The sequence below is a fragment of the Scyliorhinus canicula genome, chromosome 1, assembly GCF_902713615.1.
Source record: "Scyliorhinus canicula chromosome 1, sScyCan1.1, whole genome shotgun sequence".
Lineage (NCBI taxonomy): Eukaryota > Metazoa > Chordata > Chondrichthyes > Carcharhiniformes > Scyliorhinidae > Scyliorhinus > Scyliorhinus canicula.
The window spans coordinates 68,443,877-68,461,869 of NC_052146.1; the positions used below are offsets into that span (position 1 = coordinate 68,443,877).

Below are 17,993 nucleotides of genomic sequence, written 5' to 3' on the forward strand. Positions count from 1 at the left end.
GATATGCATGTGCTTATAGACGTTGATGCACGATCAATTGTACAAAGACTAAGGTTGGATACAACTGTGGCTTTATTGCAGTAAGATGTGTGGCCTCCCACAGCAGCTGGCGAAATGGTTGCTGAATAGAGGACTCGCTCCTCCTACTGGGCGGAGCCAGCAGGCAGGGGCTACCGGCGAACCTGTAGTACAGGTCCTACCTTACATCACCTAATACAGGTGTAACAGTGGTTTACCACAGACGTGAAAACTGGAACTAAATGCAAACATTTTACTCAATTAAAACTGTATATGGATGTGGTGAATGTGTAACCACTATAATTCACACTGTACATTACTGTGTCCCTGTGGGCTCCATCTGTGAGCCGTTCCACGGCTCTGCCCACAGGGGGAGATGAGGAGCATGTACAGGGCTCCATCCTTGGCTCCGCCCCCAGCAGGAAGTATAAGTGCTGCGGTCCTGCGAGTCCGCCCTCAGTTCAGCACAGTCGCAAGCAGGCTCAGTTGTAAGCCAATTAAAGCCACAGTTTACTCCAACTCGTGTCTCTGAGTGAATTGATGGTCGCATCAATGGAAACCACCCAGGCATCAGGAGCTGATGTTAATGCCAGCATAGGGACAATACAGTCAGCTTCTGAGAGAAGGAGTTGAGGAGTGGATAAAGAAACCAAACATCTGGATTACCAACCAAGTAACCATCCTGACACATCAAACTAAAGTTTGAAGTGTGAGCAAGGTGTAAACAAAGGATATTGGGACTCATAGGAACTAGGAGCAGGAATAGGCCATCTGGCCCCTCGAGCCTGCTCCACCATTCAATGAGATCATGGCTGATTTTTTTGTGGCCTCAGCTCCACTTACCCGCCTGCTCACCATAACCTTTAATTCCTTTACTGTTCAAAAATCTATTTATCTTTGCCTTAAAAACGTTCAATGACGTAGCCTCAACTGCTTCACTGGGTAGGGAATTCCAAAGGTTCACAACCCTTTGGGTGAAGACATTCCTCCTCAACTCAGTTCTAAATCTGCTCCCCATTATTTTAAGGCTATGCCCCCTAGTTCTAGTTTTACCTGCCAGTGGAAACAACCTCCCAGCTTCTATCTTATCTATATTTTTCATAATTTTATATATTTCTATAAGATTCTCCCTCGATCTTCTAAATTCCAATGAGTATAGTCACAGTCTACTCAGTCTCTCCACATAAGCTAATCCTCTCAACTCCAGTATCAACCTTGTGAATCTTCTCTGCACTCCCTCCAGTGCCAGTACATCCTTTCTCAAATAAAGAGACCATTCTGTACACAGTACTCCAGGTGTGGCCTCATCAGCACCTTATACAGCTGCAACATAACCTCCCTGTTTTTAAACTCCATCCTCTAGCATTGAAGGATAAAATTGCATTGCCCTCTAATTACCTGCTGCACCTGCAAACCAACTTTTTGCAATTCATGCAGAAGGATACCCAGGTCCCTCTGCACGGCAGATTGCTGCAATTTTTTACCATTTAAATAATAGTTATTCCTACAAAATGGATCACCTCACATTTACCAACATTGTACTCCATCTGTCAGACCATTGCCCATTCACTTAAACTATCTATATTCCTCAAGTTGTAATGAAATGAAATGAAATGAAAATCGCTTATTGTCACAAGTAGGCTTCAAATGAAGCTACTGTGAAAAGCCCCTAGTCACCACATTCAAAGTTAAATCTGTATTACAGTTGGATGGACTGATCGACCACCCTTTGTTTATGAACTGGGTCTTGGTGGTAAACATTGGCAGAAAGTGTGCAAATATATAATAGACATGGTTGTCATGAGTATTTGTGATTATCAAAGCACAACTCATTGTCCTGACATGACAACACCAACTCCAGATGGGAGAGTTAGAATAGGGAAGGCAAAACCGCTGGAGCATGATGTAACCATGATATCTTTGGAAGTAACATACAATATAACAGGCCGGGTAACAGTACTACAGGTGTTTGTGCCACCCAAGTTCGATTAGATACACACAACGCTGGTTAGAAAAATCGACTGGGGATGATAAAACTCAAATTGTCCCTAGGATCAGAAGGCAAAAAAGACAAAGAAGGAGTACAGTAGGAGACGTAGGAGGACACTTTGGAAGTATTAACTCAGCATTGAATTTAGTCCACATTTATGAGGCAATAACTATGTATTCTAGCTGGAGAATGAAACAGCCAAGTGATTGCGATGTAATGCATCCAGAACAGAGTACATCTTAACAACAGTCAGAATACAGGGAGATGGACTGATGGCAGCCGTGAATGTCACCAATCAAGGCTTAGTTAATACCACCGATGCACGGAGTGGGGGAAGGGCATATGATATGCTGGTCTGAGATTTGATTGAGGGAATAAAGTCAGACATGGAAGATATTAGATTTGGAATGGGACCCTGGCATGTATTGAGCCGATATATAATTTGCATCTCCTAAATCTACATAAGGAATTGATGAGAGTTGGTGGTCACACAACCTCAGAGTGGGGGTCGGGGAGGGGGTGGATGGATGGAGGCGGATTGTGGGAGGGGGGGGGGGGGGGGGGGGGCAGATGGAGCTTTCAAATTCTTAATGATTCCACAAGAGCATCATCCTGAAACATTTTTTAAGAACTGTTATTGATTTGAATCACTGGGAGTAGAGAAGGATGGGTGAGTCTATCGAGTGGGATCTCATAGATACCTCACTCACTTCAATGACTCCATTTGGATCAGGACTGTTATACAGAATCCAAGTGTGACATTGTGTGTGTCTGTTGCACTGAGCGCTAAAGTTACAATTATGATGATACCTATTAACGACGTGTTTAAAGCCATCCAAATGTCTCCCACCCAGTGGTGTTTTATGAGAGTTGAAACCAAGATGATTTTTGAAAAGCTGAGATGCATGTCAAACGCCAGTTTCTGTATGCAAAGCACCTTAATTTGGGAGATTTACATTTGCCAGGTTGAACTACTGGATATGTCTTCAGTCATGGTACTGAGCTTAGAGATAAAAACCCCAAACAAGGTAGCACAGATGGCTATGCGACAGGCCACAGAGATAGAGCATCAATACACAAGGGCATTGAAGGAACAGATCACCATAGGTGTATGCAAGTGGATTTGGCTCTCCAAACAGCCACTAGGTTAGCCAAGACGACTGCACATTGGCCTGTGAGTTGGGAAATATTGTGGATATTGTTAACCATGCCTAGCCTAGTACTTGTATTATGGACCATTAGCTTGTGCTGTTACCAGCGAGCGACCTTGAGGGAATATCAAATGGCAATGAGAGGATACGCCCCAATATCCACTGCGAAATTTGACCTGAGGGGAAGAGGGATTAAGGCAAAAGTTAATTTATACAGTTCAGCAATTAAGGATTCCTCCTTGTATCTGGATGACTGGTCACTTGAAGGATGAAGGAAGGCATTCTCAACACTGACAGTTGGCATACATGGGCATTTTCCAAGGGCCAAAAGGGGGGACTGAAGGGGTTAAAATAAATTTGAACAGCAAGCAGGACAGAGGAATGGGTGGGACTAACCCAGGTAGTCACGTCCTACAATGCCTTAGTAGTGATTGGATAATACAATCACATGTACTCACTTGGAATGTGATTGAACAATTAGCAGTGATTAGATAATAATAATCTAATAATCTTTATTATTGTCACAAGTGGGCTTACATTAACACTGCAATGAAGTTACTGTAAAAAGTCCCTAGTCGCCACATTCCAGCGCCTGTTCGGGTACAGAGAGGGAGAATTCAGAATGTCCAATTCACCTAACAAGCACGTCTTTCAGAACTTATGGGAGGAAAGTGGAACACCTGGAGGACACCCATGCAGACACGGGGAGAATGTGCAGACTCCGCACAAACAGTGACCCAAGCGGGAATCGTACCCGAATCACTGGCACTGTGAAGCAACAGAGCTAGCCCCTGTGCTACCGTGCCACCTGATTTTTAAGTAAGTATGATGTAGGGAGGGTATTGTGAAGTTACTTACCGTGGGGATAGAAGAGCAGTTTATTAAAGGTGCAAAACGTCTAAATCTTGATGCCCAAATAAACTCGGATATATTGTACCAGGAGCATTGTAGGTACCGCAAGCAGTTGGAAAGGCAATGATATGATAGCCCAAATTGCAAGGGAAGTGGAATACAACAATAAAGAAATCTTGCTACAATTTGATGATTTGGTGAGACAAAGCCTGGACTACCATATAAAGTTTTGGTCTCCATATCCTAGGGCTTGGCTCCTGGGATAAGAGGATTGCCTGATAAGGAGGAACTGAGTAAATTGAGCCTTACTCTCTCGAGTTTAGAAGCACGAGAGGTGGCCTTATTGAAACATACAATATTCTGAAGGGGCTTACAGGGTAAGTACTGAGAAGTTGTTTCCCTCTGGCTTGGAAATCCAAAACACGGATGCACAGTCTCCAGATAAGAGCCGATCATTTAGGATCGAGATGAGGAGAAATATCTTCACTCAGAGATTTGCGATCTTTGGAATTTTCTACCCAAGGGTTGTGGATGTTCCATTATTGAATATCAAGGCCAAGGTAGACATATTTTTGGTCATTCAGAGAATTAAGGGATATGGTGGATATGGATCAGGTGGAAAAATCGAGTTGTCATCATTAGACTTTTAATTCCAGATTTCTTTAATTATTTCAAATTTCACCATCTGCAGTGGCGGGATTAGAACCTCGGTCCCTAGAGCATTACTCTGAGTCTGTAGTTTACTAGTCCAGTGACAATATCAGTATGCCACCGCCTCCCCTGTCCACTTGCCCAATATCATCAAGTGCCACTTACCGTGCATATGCGCCATCTGCCAGTGGCCCACATTCACCTTCTTATTGTTCCGAAAGGCAAGGGGGAAAGTAACAACGTCACCAGCAGCAAAGATCCCAGGCACGTTCGTCTGCATAAGCTGGAGGGACAAGAGAGAAAATGCAAACATATTGGGTGGAATCATCCCAAATTTTGTAAGAATGTCAGTTTCAGACCGAAACCTGGCGTGTGTCTCTCCAAATGCACAGCTGAGTTTTCACTCCAGATTTTCTAGCACTCTGTACACACAGAATCTGGGACATGGTTTGCGCTGCGACTCTGGTGGGGTGCGGGCTGGCAGAGTTGGCAAGGCTGGCTTCATAGAGATCGTGACGCCATCTTTAAAGATGGTGTCTCACTATGTGCAGTAAATAAACTTCCCGCCACTTCCCCCATGGAAGGGGAGGCCCCCCCAACACGTATGGGGGTGACACCCCCGCCATACGGGCATTGTGCACCCTCCTATTCCCACAAGCATCAGGGTGTGCCTCCTCCACTAAAATTAAGGAGAGAGGGCCCACCCTTGGCACTGCCACCCTGGGAGTGTCACTTTGGCAGTGCCAGAGGCAGTGCTATTGCAATGTCCTTCACCACCCGAGGGCTATACTTACTTGTGCGCCCCCGGGGTGGTCATCACGATCGGATTTTGTTTTTGAAAACCAGTAGTGATTTGCGGCAGTGTGATGTCACACGGGCTGGGTGGGAAGATTGTTGAGGGTAGAAGTAGCCTGTTAATTATATTGTCAGCAAATCAGGCTTGCGTCCTTCCTGGGCATGAACCTAATAGTGTCAATGGACAGGGGCGGGGAAGATCCCAAAACAAAATTTCAGCAGCGTAAATCTCATTTTTGGCCATTACGGGATTTGGGTCCGTGGCTAGAGAGGCCGCTAAATCGTGGACATGATCTTTCCCGGTTTCCCACATTGCGGTGCTAATTATAGAGAAGTCTTTTTTCAAACAATGAATTCTGGGCATATGGGTGGTATTGGCAAGGCTTTTATTTCCCAGCCCTCATTGTCCAGAGGTGGTAGTCAGCCCCCTTCTTGAACGGAATAATTTTGAGATACAGTTTGAGTAGCTCATTAGACCAATTCAAAGAAAGGGCAGCCAAGAATCAAAACCAGGTTGCCCAGCATGGTTAACAGTGGAAATGTTAACAGTTGCCACACTGGAATAATTCTGGAGTTAGGAACATACCAACTATTCACCCCAGTAAGCATGCTTCGCAATTCAATTTGGTCATGGCTGATGCATATCTTAACTCTAGTTACATGTCTTGGTTCGATAACCTTCATACGCTCACCTAATAAAAATCCATCAATCACAGTTTTGAAATTATCAAATAAACCCCAGCCTCAACAGAAGGGGAAGAGAATTCCACATTTTCAGTACCCGTTACAAGAAGAAGTGTTTCTGACCTGAATGGCCCAGATGTATTACTAAGGCAATGCCCCTTTGTTCTGGCTGTCCCATTTCAGAGGATATGGTTTGTCTCTATAACCCGATTAGTGGGGAATTGGATGGGAGGAAAATATTGCTCCAGGTCACGACATTGAAGTGTGATATGGATATGTTCCGCTAACATAGAGGAGAGTGGAGCAGGGAGGATAAAAGAGCATGAGAAAAGCGAGACTGAGAACTGAGCTGGGAGGATGAAAATGCGCAAGAAAGAGCGAGACTGAGAGTGGAGTGCTGGTTTGGAGTTTTGAGCTCCTGAGGTGACATCAGGATTCAAAGGTGATGTGAGACAAGTTGAAGCAGCTGATTGGGTGAATATGGTCTTGTACATATTTATTACTTTTATCACTTGTAGTTTGTAAGGGCTATATTTTGTGGTGTATAGTTTGTAATGGCTATCTTCTGTAGTGAAAGAGACTAGGGAAGAAGTGTCCCAGAATAATAATTATTATTTGATTTTATGTATTTCCAGCAGTTTTAATTTAAAGGGGCAAGTTAAGTCAGAAAAGCTCAAAGCTTGGTGTGCTTCTCCTGCTCTACGTGGGAAACCATGAAAATTTCCAGTTCCGGGGCCACCATGAGTGCAAGTACTGTCTCCAGCTGCAGATCCTGGAAGCCTGGGTTTCAGAGCTGGAATGGCAGCTGGGAACATAGTGCAACATCCGCGAGAAGAGTACAACATCTGTGAGGTGGAGAGTTTCATGAATAACAGGTATAGAGAGGTGGTCATAGTGCAGGCCAAGACTCCACAGGCAGGAAGGGAATGGGTGACCACCAGGCAGAACAAGAGGACTAGGCAATCTATGCAGTAATCTTCTGGGGCCATTCCTCTGAAAAACAGATATACCACGGGGGGGGGGGGAGAGAGACTTCCCTCTCAGGGGAAAGCAGCAACAGCTAAATTTGTTGCACCATTGTTTGCTCTGCGGCACAAGGGAGGAGTAAAGAGCTATGGAATATAATAGTTATAGGGAATTCAATTGTAAGGGGGATAGATAGGCATTTCTGTGGCCGCAAACAAGGTTCCTAGATGGTAAGTTGCCTCCCTGGCACGAGGGTCAAGCATGTCTCAAGAGTGCCTACAGGACATTCCGAAGGGGGAGGTTGAACAGCCAGTGGTTGTGGTGTACATTGTGCAAACAACATAGGTGAAAAAATGGATGAGGTCCTAAACGAGTTAGGAAGAAAATTGAGAAGTCGGACCTCAAACGTAGTGATCTCTGGATTACTACCAGTGTCACATGCTGGTCAGAGTAGAAATAGCAGGATATTTCAAATTAATATGTGGCTGAAGATATGGTGCAAGGGGGAGGGTTTCAGATTCCATAGAACCGCTTCTGGGGGTGGGTGGGAACACTATAAACTGGACGGGTCACACCTGGGCAACACTGGGACTGATGCCCAAGGGGGGGTATGTGCCAGAGTGTTGGGGAGGGTTTAAGCTAAAATGGTACGGTGATGGGAATCTATGCAAGGAGTCAGAGGAGGGGGGGGGAAACACGGACACAAACAAAATGCAGAAAAGGGAATAAAAAAAGTGAAATCAAGGACTAGAATCAAACAGGGCCCCAGTGAAAAAGAATGAACAGGACAAGAAATGTAAAAATGACAAGCCTTAAGGGCAGCATGGTAGCATTGTGGTTAGCATAAATGCTTCACAGCTCCAGGGTCCCAGGTTCGATTCCTGGCTGGGTCACTGTCTGTGCGGAGTCTGCACATCCTCCCCGTGTGTGCGTGGGTTTCCTCCGGGTGCTCCGGTTTCCTCCCACAGTCCAAAGATGTGCGGGTTAGGTGGATTGGCTATGCTAAATTGCCTGTAGTGTCCTAAAAAGTAAGGGTAAGGGGGGGGTTGTTGGGTTATGGGTATAGGGTGGATACATGGGTTTGAGTAGGGTGATCATGGCTCGGCACAACATCGAGGGCCGAAGGGCCTGTTCTGTGCTGTACTGTTCTATGTTCTAAGCCTTTGTGCCTTACTGCTCAGAGGATTTGCAAAAAAGTTGGTGAATTATTGCACAAATAGATGTAAACAGGCATAATTCAGTCAGGATTACAGTGACATGGCTGCAGGTTGCCCAGCGAACATTGAACATTCAGGGGTATTCAGTATTTAGGAAGAAAAAAAAGAAAAAGGCTGCAGTGCTGGTTAAAAAGACAATTAATGCAATAGTGAGGAAGGATATTAACTTTGATGATGTGGAATCTGTAAGAGTAAAGCTGAGAAACACCAAGGGGAAAAAACGTTAGTGAGAATTGTAAAAGGAAACCCAAATTGTAGTGGTGATGTTGGGAATGGCATTGAACGGGAAATTAAGGACACATGCGATAAAGGAACCAATAAGAGAATGGGTCATCCTAGACTGGGTATTGTGTAATGAGAAAGCAATCAAGGTGTGCTAGGCCCCTTGAGGATGAGCGACCATAATATGACAGAATTCTTTCTCAAGATGGCGTGTGACTAGGGCCTGAATCTAAATAAAGGAAACTATGATGGTATGGGGCACAAGCTGGCTATGATGGATTGTGAAACGTCACTTAAAGGGATGACCTGGATAGGAAATGGTAAACAATCAAAATGGGCATGGGTGAAGTGCAACAATTGCTTATTCCTGTCTGGTGCAAACATAAAAACGAAATGGTGGCCAAACCATGACTTGCAAGGGAAATTGGAGACAGTATTAGATCCAAGAAACAGGTATACAATTTAGCCAGGAAAAACAGCAGATGTGTGGATTGGGAGCAATTTAGAATTTGGCAAAGGAGGACAAAGGGATCGATTAAGAAGCACAAAATAGAGTAAGCTTGCCGGGAACATAAAAACTGAGTATAAAGCTTCGAGAGGTATGTGAAGAGATAAAGATTGGTGAAGACAAATGTAGGTCCCTTACAGTCAGAAACAGGGGACTTTATAATGGGGAACAAAGAAATGGCCGACCAACTAAATGCATATTTTCGTTCACAAAGGAGGACATAAATAGTGTACCAGAAATGCTTGTGAATACATTATACAGAATTTGTTTACCCTGAAATTGTCAAGGCTGGGAGTGCAAGGGAAGAACTGAAGGAAATCAGTATTAGTAGGGAAACAGTTCCTACACATTGGACAGCAGCTAATGTAACCCCACTATTTAAAAAGGAGGGTAGAGAGAAAACGGGATCATAGACCAGTCAGCCTGATGTCAGTAGTGGGAAAAATGTTGGAGCCCATTATGACAGATTCAATGGCAGAGCACTTAGAAAACACTGGCAGGATCTGACAGAGTCAGCATAGATTTACAACAAGAAAATCACGCTCAACAAATCTACTGGAATTCTTCAAGGATGCAAATAGTAACTTTTTTTTTTCTTTTTATAAATTTAGAGTACCCAATTAATTTTTTCCAATTAAGGGGCAATTTAGCGTGGCCAATCCACCTACCCTGCACATCTTTGGGTTGTGGGGGTGAAATCCACTCAAACATTCATAGAATGTGCAAACTCCACATGCACAGTGACCCAGAGCCAGGATCGAACCTGAAACCTCGGTGCCCTGAGGCAGCAGTGCCAACCACTGCACCACCGTGCTGCCGTTGTAACTAGTAGAGTGGACAAGGGGAAGCCAGTGGATGTGGTTTATTTGGACTTTCAGAAGGCTTTCGACAGATTCCCTTTTAAGAGATTAGTGTGTAAAATTAAAGCGCATGGGACTGGAGTTAGTGTATTGAGATGGACTGGAAGGACAAGTGTGTTGAGAATATGTCAGGTATGAGCTGAAGATTGAACACATCAGGAGAGTGCAACCAATTGCCTCGTAAGTGTCAGGAAGGACCCCATGTGAATGAAGAATCACAAACACAAAGCTTAACATGCTTTTTCTTTTAAATATATTTGTTCCTGGGATGTTGGTAGGATTGGATGGATGGCATTTATAGCCATCTTTGGTTCCACTAACAGGCACTGGTCTTCTCAAATTGGTGATGATGTAACTCCTATGATGTTGAATGAAACTGGCGGCTTGCTTTAGCACAACTGAAGAATATAAATAGTTAATCTTGTAGTGTAGGAGGAGTTCACTTCCCTGGAATACATTTGTGAACCAGTTAGGTTTTGGTGACATCATTGGTGATGAATTTATTTCTGGTCTGCAAATCACTTAATTTATTGAATTCCATTTCTCACCTTGCGATGGCAAAATTGGAATTAATGATCCAGTACCATAGTGACTACACTACTACAGGCAAAGAACCCTCATCCCTCATGGATAACGTACAAGACCCTATTTATGACTGAGGCCTCCTATGCATATTACCTTATTGACAGGAAGGAACCCTTTAGAATCCATATTGATGCCACTCTGTTTCAGGAATGATGTAGCTGGCACAACCCCTACAGAGGAAGATTAAGAATCATGATGCATGAGGAGTCATTGGACAAGACAATATTCATTGAAAGTGCCCACATCCCAATGTAGAGAACTTCATTCACCTTGTTTTAAATGCCTGGCCATTTCACATCTTTAACGGCTACTTCAGCATCCAAAGAGAAAGATTGGGAACATGGAGATCACTACGCACGTTGGAAGGTGCTTTACACCAGCATCTGCTGTGCAGCCCAATCTGTTCATTGTCATTGGTCATTGTTCATTGGTCACTGTGAGAGTCTTTCTCTCATTGTCTCCTTGAGTCAGCATGAGACGTCCCTCCTTCAACATTTCATAGGGGTCACCATCACCCACCCTGTGTGAAAGTGATGGGATCAGCTACGTGAGTCGCTGGTTTTACTTTCACTGAAGGGAATGGGGAGTAAAATCTGAACCCGTCAGTTTGTCACAGGGCGGGTTAGTTTAAAAGCGTCCCCCACAGTGTTCTCTCTCCCTATATCCTATATGTTTCCCATGTATGTGTCCCATGTATGTGTTGGTGAATTTGCACCATTAAAGAAGGGGATTCCTGAACATATTACACTCAGGACTACATACAGCCGATAGGACAGCCACCGGGGTGAAGGTTAAATTGGAGAGAGTCATTATCCTCACTCTCAGCCATGGTTGAGAAGAAAATCTGAACTGTTTAGTTAGAACCCATGTCATTCCGGAAGTCACACTTACCAATTCCAACCACACAGACATCTGCTCGGAGGATTTTCCCACTTTTCAGGACAACTTCTTTCACCTTCATTAAGATTAAACAAAACAGTTAGTTGTTGGACGATTCAGTGAGTGCAACTCATTCAGGGAGAAGTTGGTTTCTTTGGAAGTCTGAGGCTTGGGTATTTTTTCTCCTTATTCAGTTTCCTAATTCGCTTTCAGCAAGGCCCCCTCAGCCAAGAGAGTGGGCAGTGAAGGGATGAACCATTCTCAGGCGTCTGCCAAAGCTGCTGTGCAACCAGCCTAGTCGCTCCCTTTTCTTTGGCCCTAAATTTGTTGGCTCCCTATACTCAAAGAGCACACTGGGTACCACGTCATACATATTCATTTCCACTTTGTGCATTCCCAGATGCAAATCACACTGGGTACATATCATGGTCCTCATCTTAAGTCTGATATCGCACCAGACACTTGGGAACACCACCACCTGCAAGTTCCCCTCCAAGCAACCATCCTGACTTGGAAATATAACACCCTTCCTTCACTGTTGTTTGATCAAAATCCTGGAACTCCCTTCCTTAACCGCACTGTTGGTGTTCAAACACCCCATGGACTGCAGAAGTTCAAGAAAGCAGCTCACCATTACCTTCTCAAGGGCATTTATGCTATGGGCAATAAATAGTGGCCTAGCAAGTGACGTCCACATCCCATAAATTAATTTTTTAAACCACAAGCACTTTACTTACTATTGCTGTCTCCGTATGATGCAAACTGTCCCCATTACTTCCTCCACCGTGTTGCTGCTGCATAATCAGTGCACGGCCAAGGTGAGGAATGCTCCATGAGACACCTCTCTCCCACCCAACATCCTGACTTATGATTCCAGCACAAGGCACTTCAAACATGGCAGTGCTAATTATAACTGTGAATAGACATGAGGAAAGAGGACAATGCTCACAAAATATCTTAATGTCCTGTTTCAGTACCTTTCCATCCTGCCCCCGCAGCTCTGAGACCTCATTCTGGAGATAGAACTTCACCCGGTTGGTCTCAAACATCTGTGTCATAGAAAAGAAAGTGAGCACTGAGTAGGATCAATCTTAATACTATCATAGCTGATTATATAGTCTGACTGCACAATCCAGTCACTCACTGTAGGAATATCATGTCATCACGGCTGAGTGTTTACTTGATTCATTTGCCATGCAAAAAAGTCTAGAACATTATGTTCATAAAATGACATTCAATCTTGGCCATTTTAGGTTTGGTGTCCACCAGAGCAGCAGAATTTGTATCTCTTACAGAGTGGCTTCTATACAACAGTTAACTTTAACAACAGAATTACCTTTGTGATTCTGCGCATCGTTAAACATTACTCAACATTTCTGGAAAGCTTTTTCTCTTTAGCGGACTTCCTGACCTCAGATATTCCAATGCATTTTACACCCAATTAATTCATTTTGATAACCACTGTTGTAACGTAGGGAACACAGTGGCCAATCTGTGCACAGCAAGATCCCACATAGAGCAATGTGATCATGACAAGATGATCTGCCGAAGTTGGTTGAAATCAATCTTGGCCCAGGACACCAGGGAGAAATAATATTCTGAGATCCTTTATGTCCAGCTGGCAGTACCTCAGTTTCATATCCCACCCGAAAGATGGCACCTCTGACAATATGGCAATACCTCAGCATTGCGTCAAAAGCTTGAATATTGGAAGTGAGGCTTGATCTTATCGGGTTCTGACTCCGAGACGAGAGTGCTAGCACTGTCATGCCAATGTCGATGATGACACCTGACTTAAGGGGTAAAAGAAATAAACGGCGAATCAACTTATTCACAAAACCATTTGAGGTTCCTGAAGATCATTCCACTGATGTCCTATTTCTAACTGGATCAGGCCTAGTCCATCTGAAGGCATCACTCCAACAAACAAACTCAATCAATGCTCTCGACATGCACTCGTCAGCCAGTTACGTCTCCATTGCCTCCTCTCACTTACTTTCATAATTGATCGTCCAACCTTCTCTCCCAGCACCTTCCTGAAGGGAATATTTTCAATCCCAATGACAGACACTGAGTGGGCTTTATCAGTGAGGTAGGCGGCTACTTCCATCCCTGAGGAAAATAAATAATTCTGTAATCTCCACCATCAAGCATAACTTCCGAATTCTAAAGCTGAAACTATTTTGTTGAGCATTTTTTTAATTAGCCAGGTCTGATCAGTTCTTATTCCTATGGATTCCACTCCATAATGCACTATTGGGATTGAATTAAGTCACTGCTGACATGATGGAGATCTTTATGCTGATGGCTGTAAAGGTCCTGTGAGATACAACTTTGGTACAAGACCACAACACTCAAATAAACATGATTCAGCATAAATTGCCAGCTCAGTGGTAATCCTGGTTTAAATGGGATGTAGAAATGTCACACTGGTGCCATAGCATCGTAAAGGGGGCCATTTGGCCCATCAAGTTCATGCTGGCTCTCTGTAGAGCGATGTAGTCGACCCCATGTTCTTCCTACCAAAATGCATCACCTCATACTTCTCTACATTGAAGCTACCTATCTGCCCACTCCACCAACTTGTCTATGTCCTCTTGAAGTTCTACACTGCCCTCCTCGCATGTTCACAATGCTGTCAAGTTTTGAATCATCTGCAATTTGTTTAATTGTTCCCTGCACACCAAGTTCTAGATCGTTTATATCCGGAAAAGCAAGGGCCCGAATGCCTACCCCTGGGGAATTCCAATACAAACATTCCTCCAGCCCAAAAAATAACTATTACTCACTGGTTCCTCTTTCTCAGCCAATGCTGTATCCACGTTCCTACTGTCCCTATTATTCTATAAACTATAACATTCTCACAAGTCTTTAGTGTGGCACTATTTCGAATAGCTTTGGAAGTCTATGTACACCACATCAACAGCATTACCCTCATCAACCCTATCTGTTACCTCTTCAAAAAACCCCAGCAGGTTTGTTACGCACAATTTCCCCTTTAGAAACCCAAGCTAGTTCTTCCTAATAAACGAACATTTTTACAACTGATTATTAATTCTATCCCGAATAATTGTTTCTAGAAGCTTCCCACCACCAATGTTTTTCAAGTTTTCTCTTTCGGACAGGGCTGTTAATTATCCTGCCATTCATATTACCTCTGGACAAATGCTTTGTCTCTCTACTACAACCGTTACAAAAGGTTTTGCCTTCTGTTCCATGGCATCTTTGTTCTTCCTCTTCCCCCCAGCTCACCCCAGTCCACTTTCAATGGCATAAAACCCATCACATTTCTAGCCTCCTTATGAACATATTCAACTCAAAATATTAACACTGTTTCTCTCTCCAAAAATTATATCAGACCTGCTGAGTATTTCTGTTATTATTTCACTATAATGTACTTAACAGCGATTGTTGGAGCAGAGTAAAGTGAACTTTATTGTAGTTAAACGGGGAGTGTTGCTCGGTCAGTGTATATGGAGGTTTGATCTGTAGGTTAAATCCTTCCCTCCTGAGTTGAATACTGCTCACCTTCCAGCATTGGGACTACTGACCTTGATGATAACTGGATATATATTTTGACATGGTGATTTAACTAAATGGGATCAAAGTCCCACAGCGAGGGTGTTGAGCCGCGTGTTTCCCAGCGCTCACAGTACCGAGAAACAATGCTATCAAATGTCACTCGGGTTAGATATGGGCCCTCAGCAGGGATGGGACAGCCGAGGCCGTTCATAGCCCTGTTTTCTGCACTGAGGAGCTCTACTTTTCAGAATTCCTCAGTGTAGCGAGAGATCAGGACACCATTTTTAAATGGGACCTTGATCTCTGGAGCCCCTGACGCAAACCCCAACAGCCCAAGCCCCAATTCACTTTGAGGCTGCCCCCCCCCCCTCCCCGCAGCACCCCTCCAACACCCACTCAGAGCACTCCTGACCCGATTGCTGCCATGCAAAAAAATGCTAGCTTGGCACCTTGGCAGTGCCAGGCTGGCACCCAGATGGCACTGCCAGAATGCAAGGTTGACAGTGTGCCAGGGTTCCCATGGCACCATCAGTGCCAGGGTACCACCCTGTCCAGAGGGCAATCACCTGGGGGCCTTCGATCCCCTGGGAGACCCCCAAGAGTGCCGTTCCATCTGGTCCCCATTTGTGGAAACCGGTACTGAATGGTGCTCGCCCAGGATCTCTGAGGCGTAGGGGATAGATCCCAATGCTTCAGATGCCTCGGGAAGCTGCATATTGAAGTGACATTAGTTGTCCCGCTCTAATGTGCAGATTTGACAAAACGTGATCCCACCCACAATGGACGGGATTCACATCGCCACGTGCCATCACTTCTCGTGAGGCATTGCAAACCGGGTAGATCCCGGGAGTGGGGTCTCCCCGGCTTCTATCGGCCACTTCACGCTGTGTTTTTGGATGTTGCGTAGCCGTTTGATCACGCCCAGTTGGTATGCTATCTCATTAACCCATTATTACAGCGACTTTAAAAGTTAGAAATGTTATAGTTCATAGAATAAAAGTTGTGTTTTAACTTTGCAAGTATTTGCAAGTGAATTTGAAAAGGTTACTCCAACAATCAGGAAGTTAAATTGTGAACGGAAATACTGTCTAGGAATCCTATTTTGGTACTGACAGGCTGGGTGGTAAAGTTGTTCAGTAAGTCATACCTATGAAAGAAGCTCCCACTATAACAGCGTTCCTGTCGTTGGCCAGTTTGGCAATGCAGTTCGCATCCTCAGGAGTCCTGAGCTGGTAAACATTCTCCAGGTCTGCCCCTTGACACTGAAGTGGTTTAGGCCTGAAAAGCAAGGAATAAAGTTGTGACTCTGACAATGAATCCTCCATGAGGCAAGGTTAGTGCAGGAAGTTGAGATTGAGTTAGGTAGCTCTTCTCTAATTAGCATAAACATGATGGGCCGAGTGGCCTCATCTATGCCAAAAACGTTCCCAGATTTCTATAATGTTGTGCGCCATTTGTGTGTGGTTCCCACTCCACTCACTCAGGTCAAAGATTCCAAAGTTCCCCAGAAACTGAACAGGACAAACTATCCTCCCTTCAATGCATTCACCCCCGAGAAAAGATGCAAAACATCTACCACATGCATCTCTCCTTTAACAGAAGACAGCCAAATTGGGTCCCTCCAAAAGGATTCAAAAATTATTTGTTAGGCCTCAGCGGCAGGAATATGTCCAAATCAGCCCACAGCAATTTAGGAAGGATGCCATGGTCTTCGAAAAATTGCAGTGGGGATTTATCAGAATGATGCCAAGGCTGTGAAACTTTTTTTTACATAAACATTTTACTGAGATATTTATGGTTTTACAACAACAACAAAATAAACGATGTACATGAAAATATAAACATAGTGCAAAAGCCATCTTCCTCCCTTACAGGTCCCACCTTTCCTAACCCCCTACTCTAAACTAAGCTAACCCCCACCCCCCTCCCCACCCCACTTCTGCTGACGGTTAATTTCCCCCAAAGAAGTCGACAAACGGCTGCCACCTCTGGGTGAACCCTAACACTGACCCTCTCAAGGCGAACTTGATTTTCTCCAAACAGAGAAAGCTAGCCATGTCAGTTAGCCAGGTCTGCATCATTGGGGGATTTGGGTCCCTCCAAGCTAATAGTGTCCGTCTCCGGGCTACCACGGAAGCAAAGGCCAGAATGTCTGCCTCTTTCTCCTCCTGGATTCCCGGGTCTTCCGACACTCCGAAAATCGCCACCTCTGGACTCGGTGCCACCCTTGTTTTTAACACCGTGGACATGACATCCGCAAACCCCTGCCAGAATCCCCAAAGCTTCGGGTATGCCCAGAACATATGGACATGGTTCGCTGACCCTCCCGCACACCTTGCACACCTTTCTTCTACCCCAAAGAACCTGCTCATCCGGGCCACTGTCATGTGAGCCCGGTGAACGACCTTGAATTGTATCAGGCTGAGCCTGGCACATGTTGTGGATGCGTTGACTCTACTCAACACGTCCGCCCAGCGACTATCCTCTATCTCTCCTCCTAACTCCTCTTCCCACTTGCGTTTCAGCTCCTCGGTCTGTGTCTCCTCTGACCCCAGGAGTTCCTTGTAAATGTCAGAAACCTTCCCTTCTCCCACCCACACTCTGGAAACTACCCTGTCCTGTATCCCTCTTGATGGTAGGAGAGGGAAGGTTGAAACCTGCCTGCATAGGAAGTCCCGCGCCTGCAGGTACCTAAACTCATTTTCCCTCGCCAATCCAAATTTCTCCTCCAGCTCCCTCAGGCAAGAAAAGCTCCCCTCCATAAACATATTCCCCATCCTCTCAATCACTGCTCTCTGCCATCTCCGGATCCCTCCATCCAGCCTCCCCGGGGCAAACCCGTGATTATTACAGATTGGAGACCCCACCGTGCTCCCTCCGCTCCCACAAGCCCCCTCCATTGCCCCAAGACCCTCAGGGCCGCCATCACCACGGGACTGGTGGAGTACCGTGCTGGCGGGAACGGCAGGGGCGCTGTTACCAACGCTCCCAAACTGGTGCCCTTGCATGATGCTGCCTCCACACGCTCCCATACCGACCCTCCCCCCACCACCCACGTCCTGATCATGGCTATCTTCGCCGCCCAATAATAAT

General features: G+C 45.0%; 1 protein-coding gene across 8 annotated transcripts in view; it reads right to left on the reverse strand.

The window, feature by feature from the left end:
• Window positions 1-17,993, reverse strand: part of LOC119963410 (apoptosis-inducing factor 3) — a 199,507-nt gene that overhangs the window by 33,831 nt on the left and 147,683 nt on the right. For all 8 annotated transcript variants that reach the window (XM_038792517.1, XM_038792553.1, XM_038792536.1 and 5 more), the window contains 6 exons: window positions 16,048-16,178; window positions 13,375-13,490; window positions 12,356-12,427; window positions 11,391-11,454; window positions 10,593-10,669; window positions 4,828-4,945 (listed from right to left, as the gene is read on the reverse strand). In XM_038792517.1, the coding sequence (XP_038648445.1) occupies window positions 4,828-4,945; window positions 10,593-10,669; window positions 11,391-11,454; window positions 12,356-12,427; window positions 13,375-13,490; window positions 16,048-16,178 (578 nt within the window). The remainder of the gene's footprint in view (window positions 1-4,827; window positions 4,946-10,592; window positions 10,670-11,390; window positions 11,455-12,355; window positions 12,428-13,374; window positions 13,491-16,047; window positions 16,179-17,993) is intronic.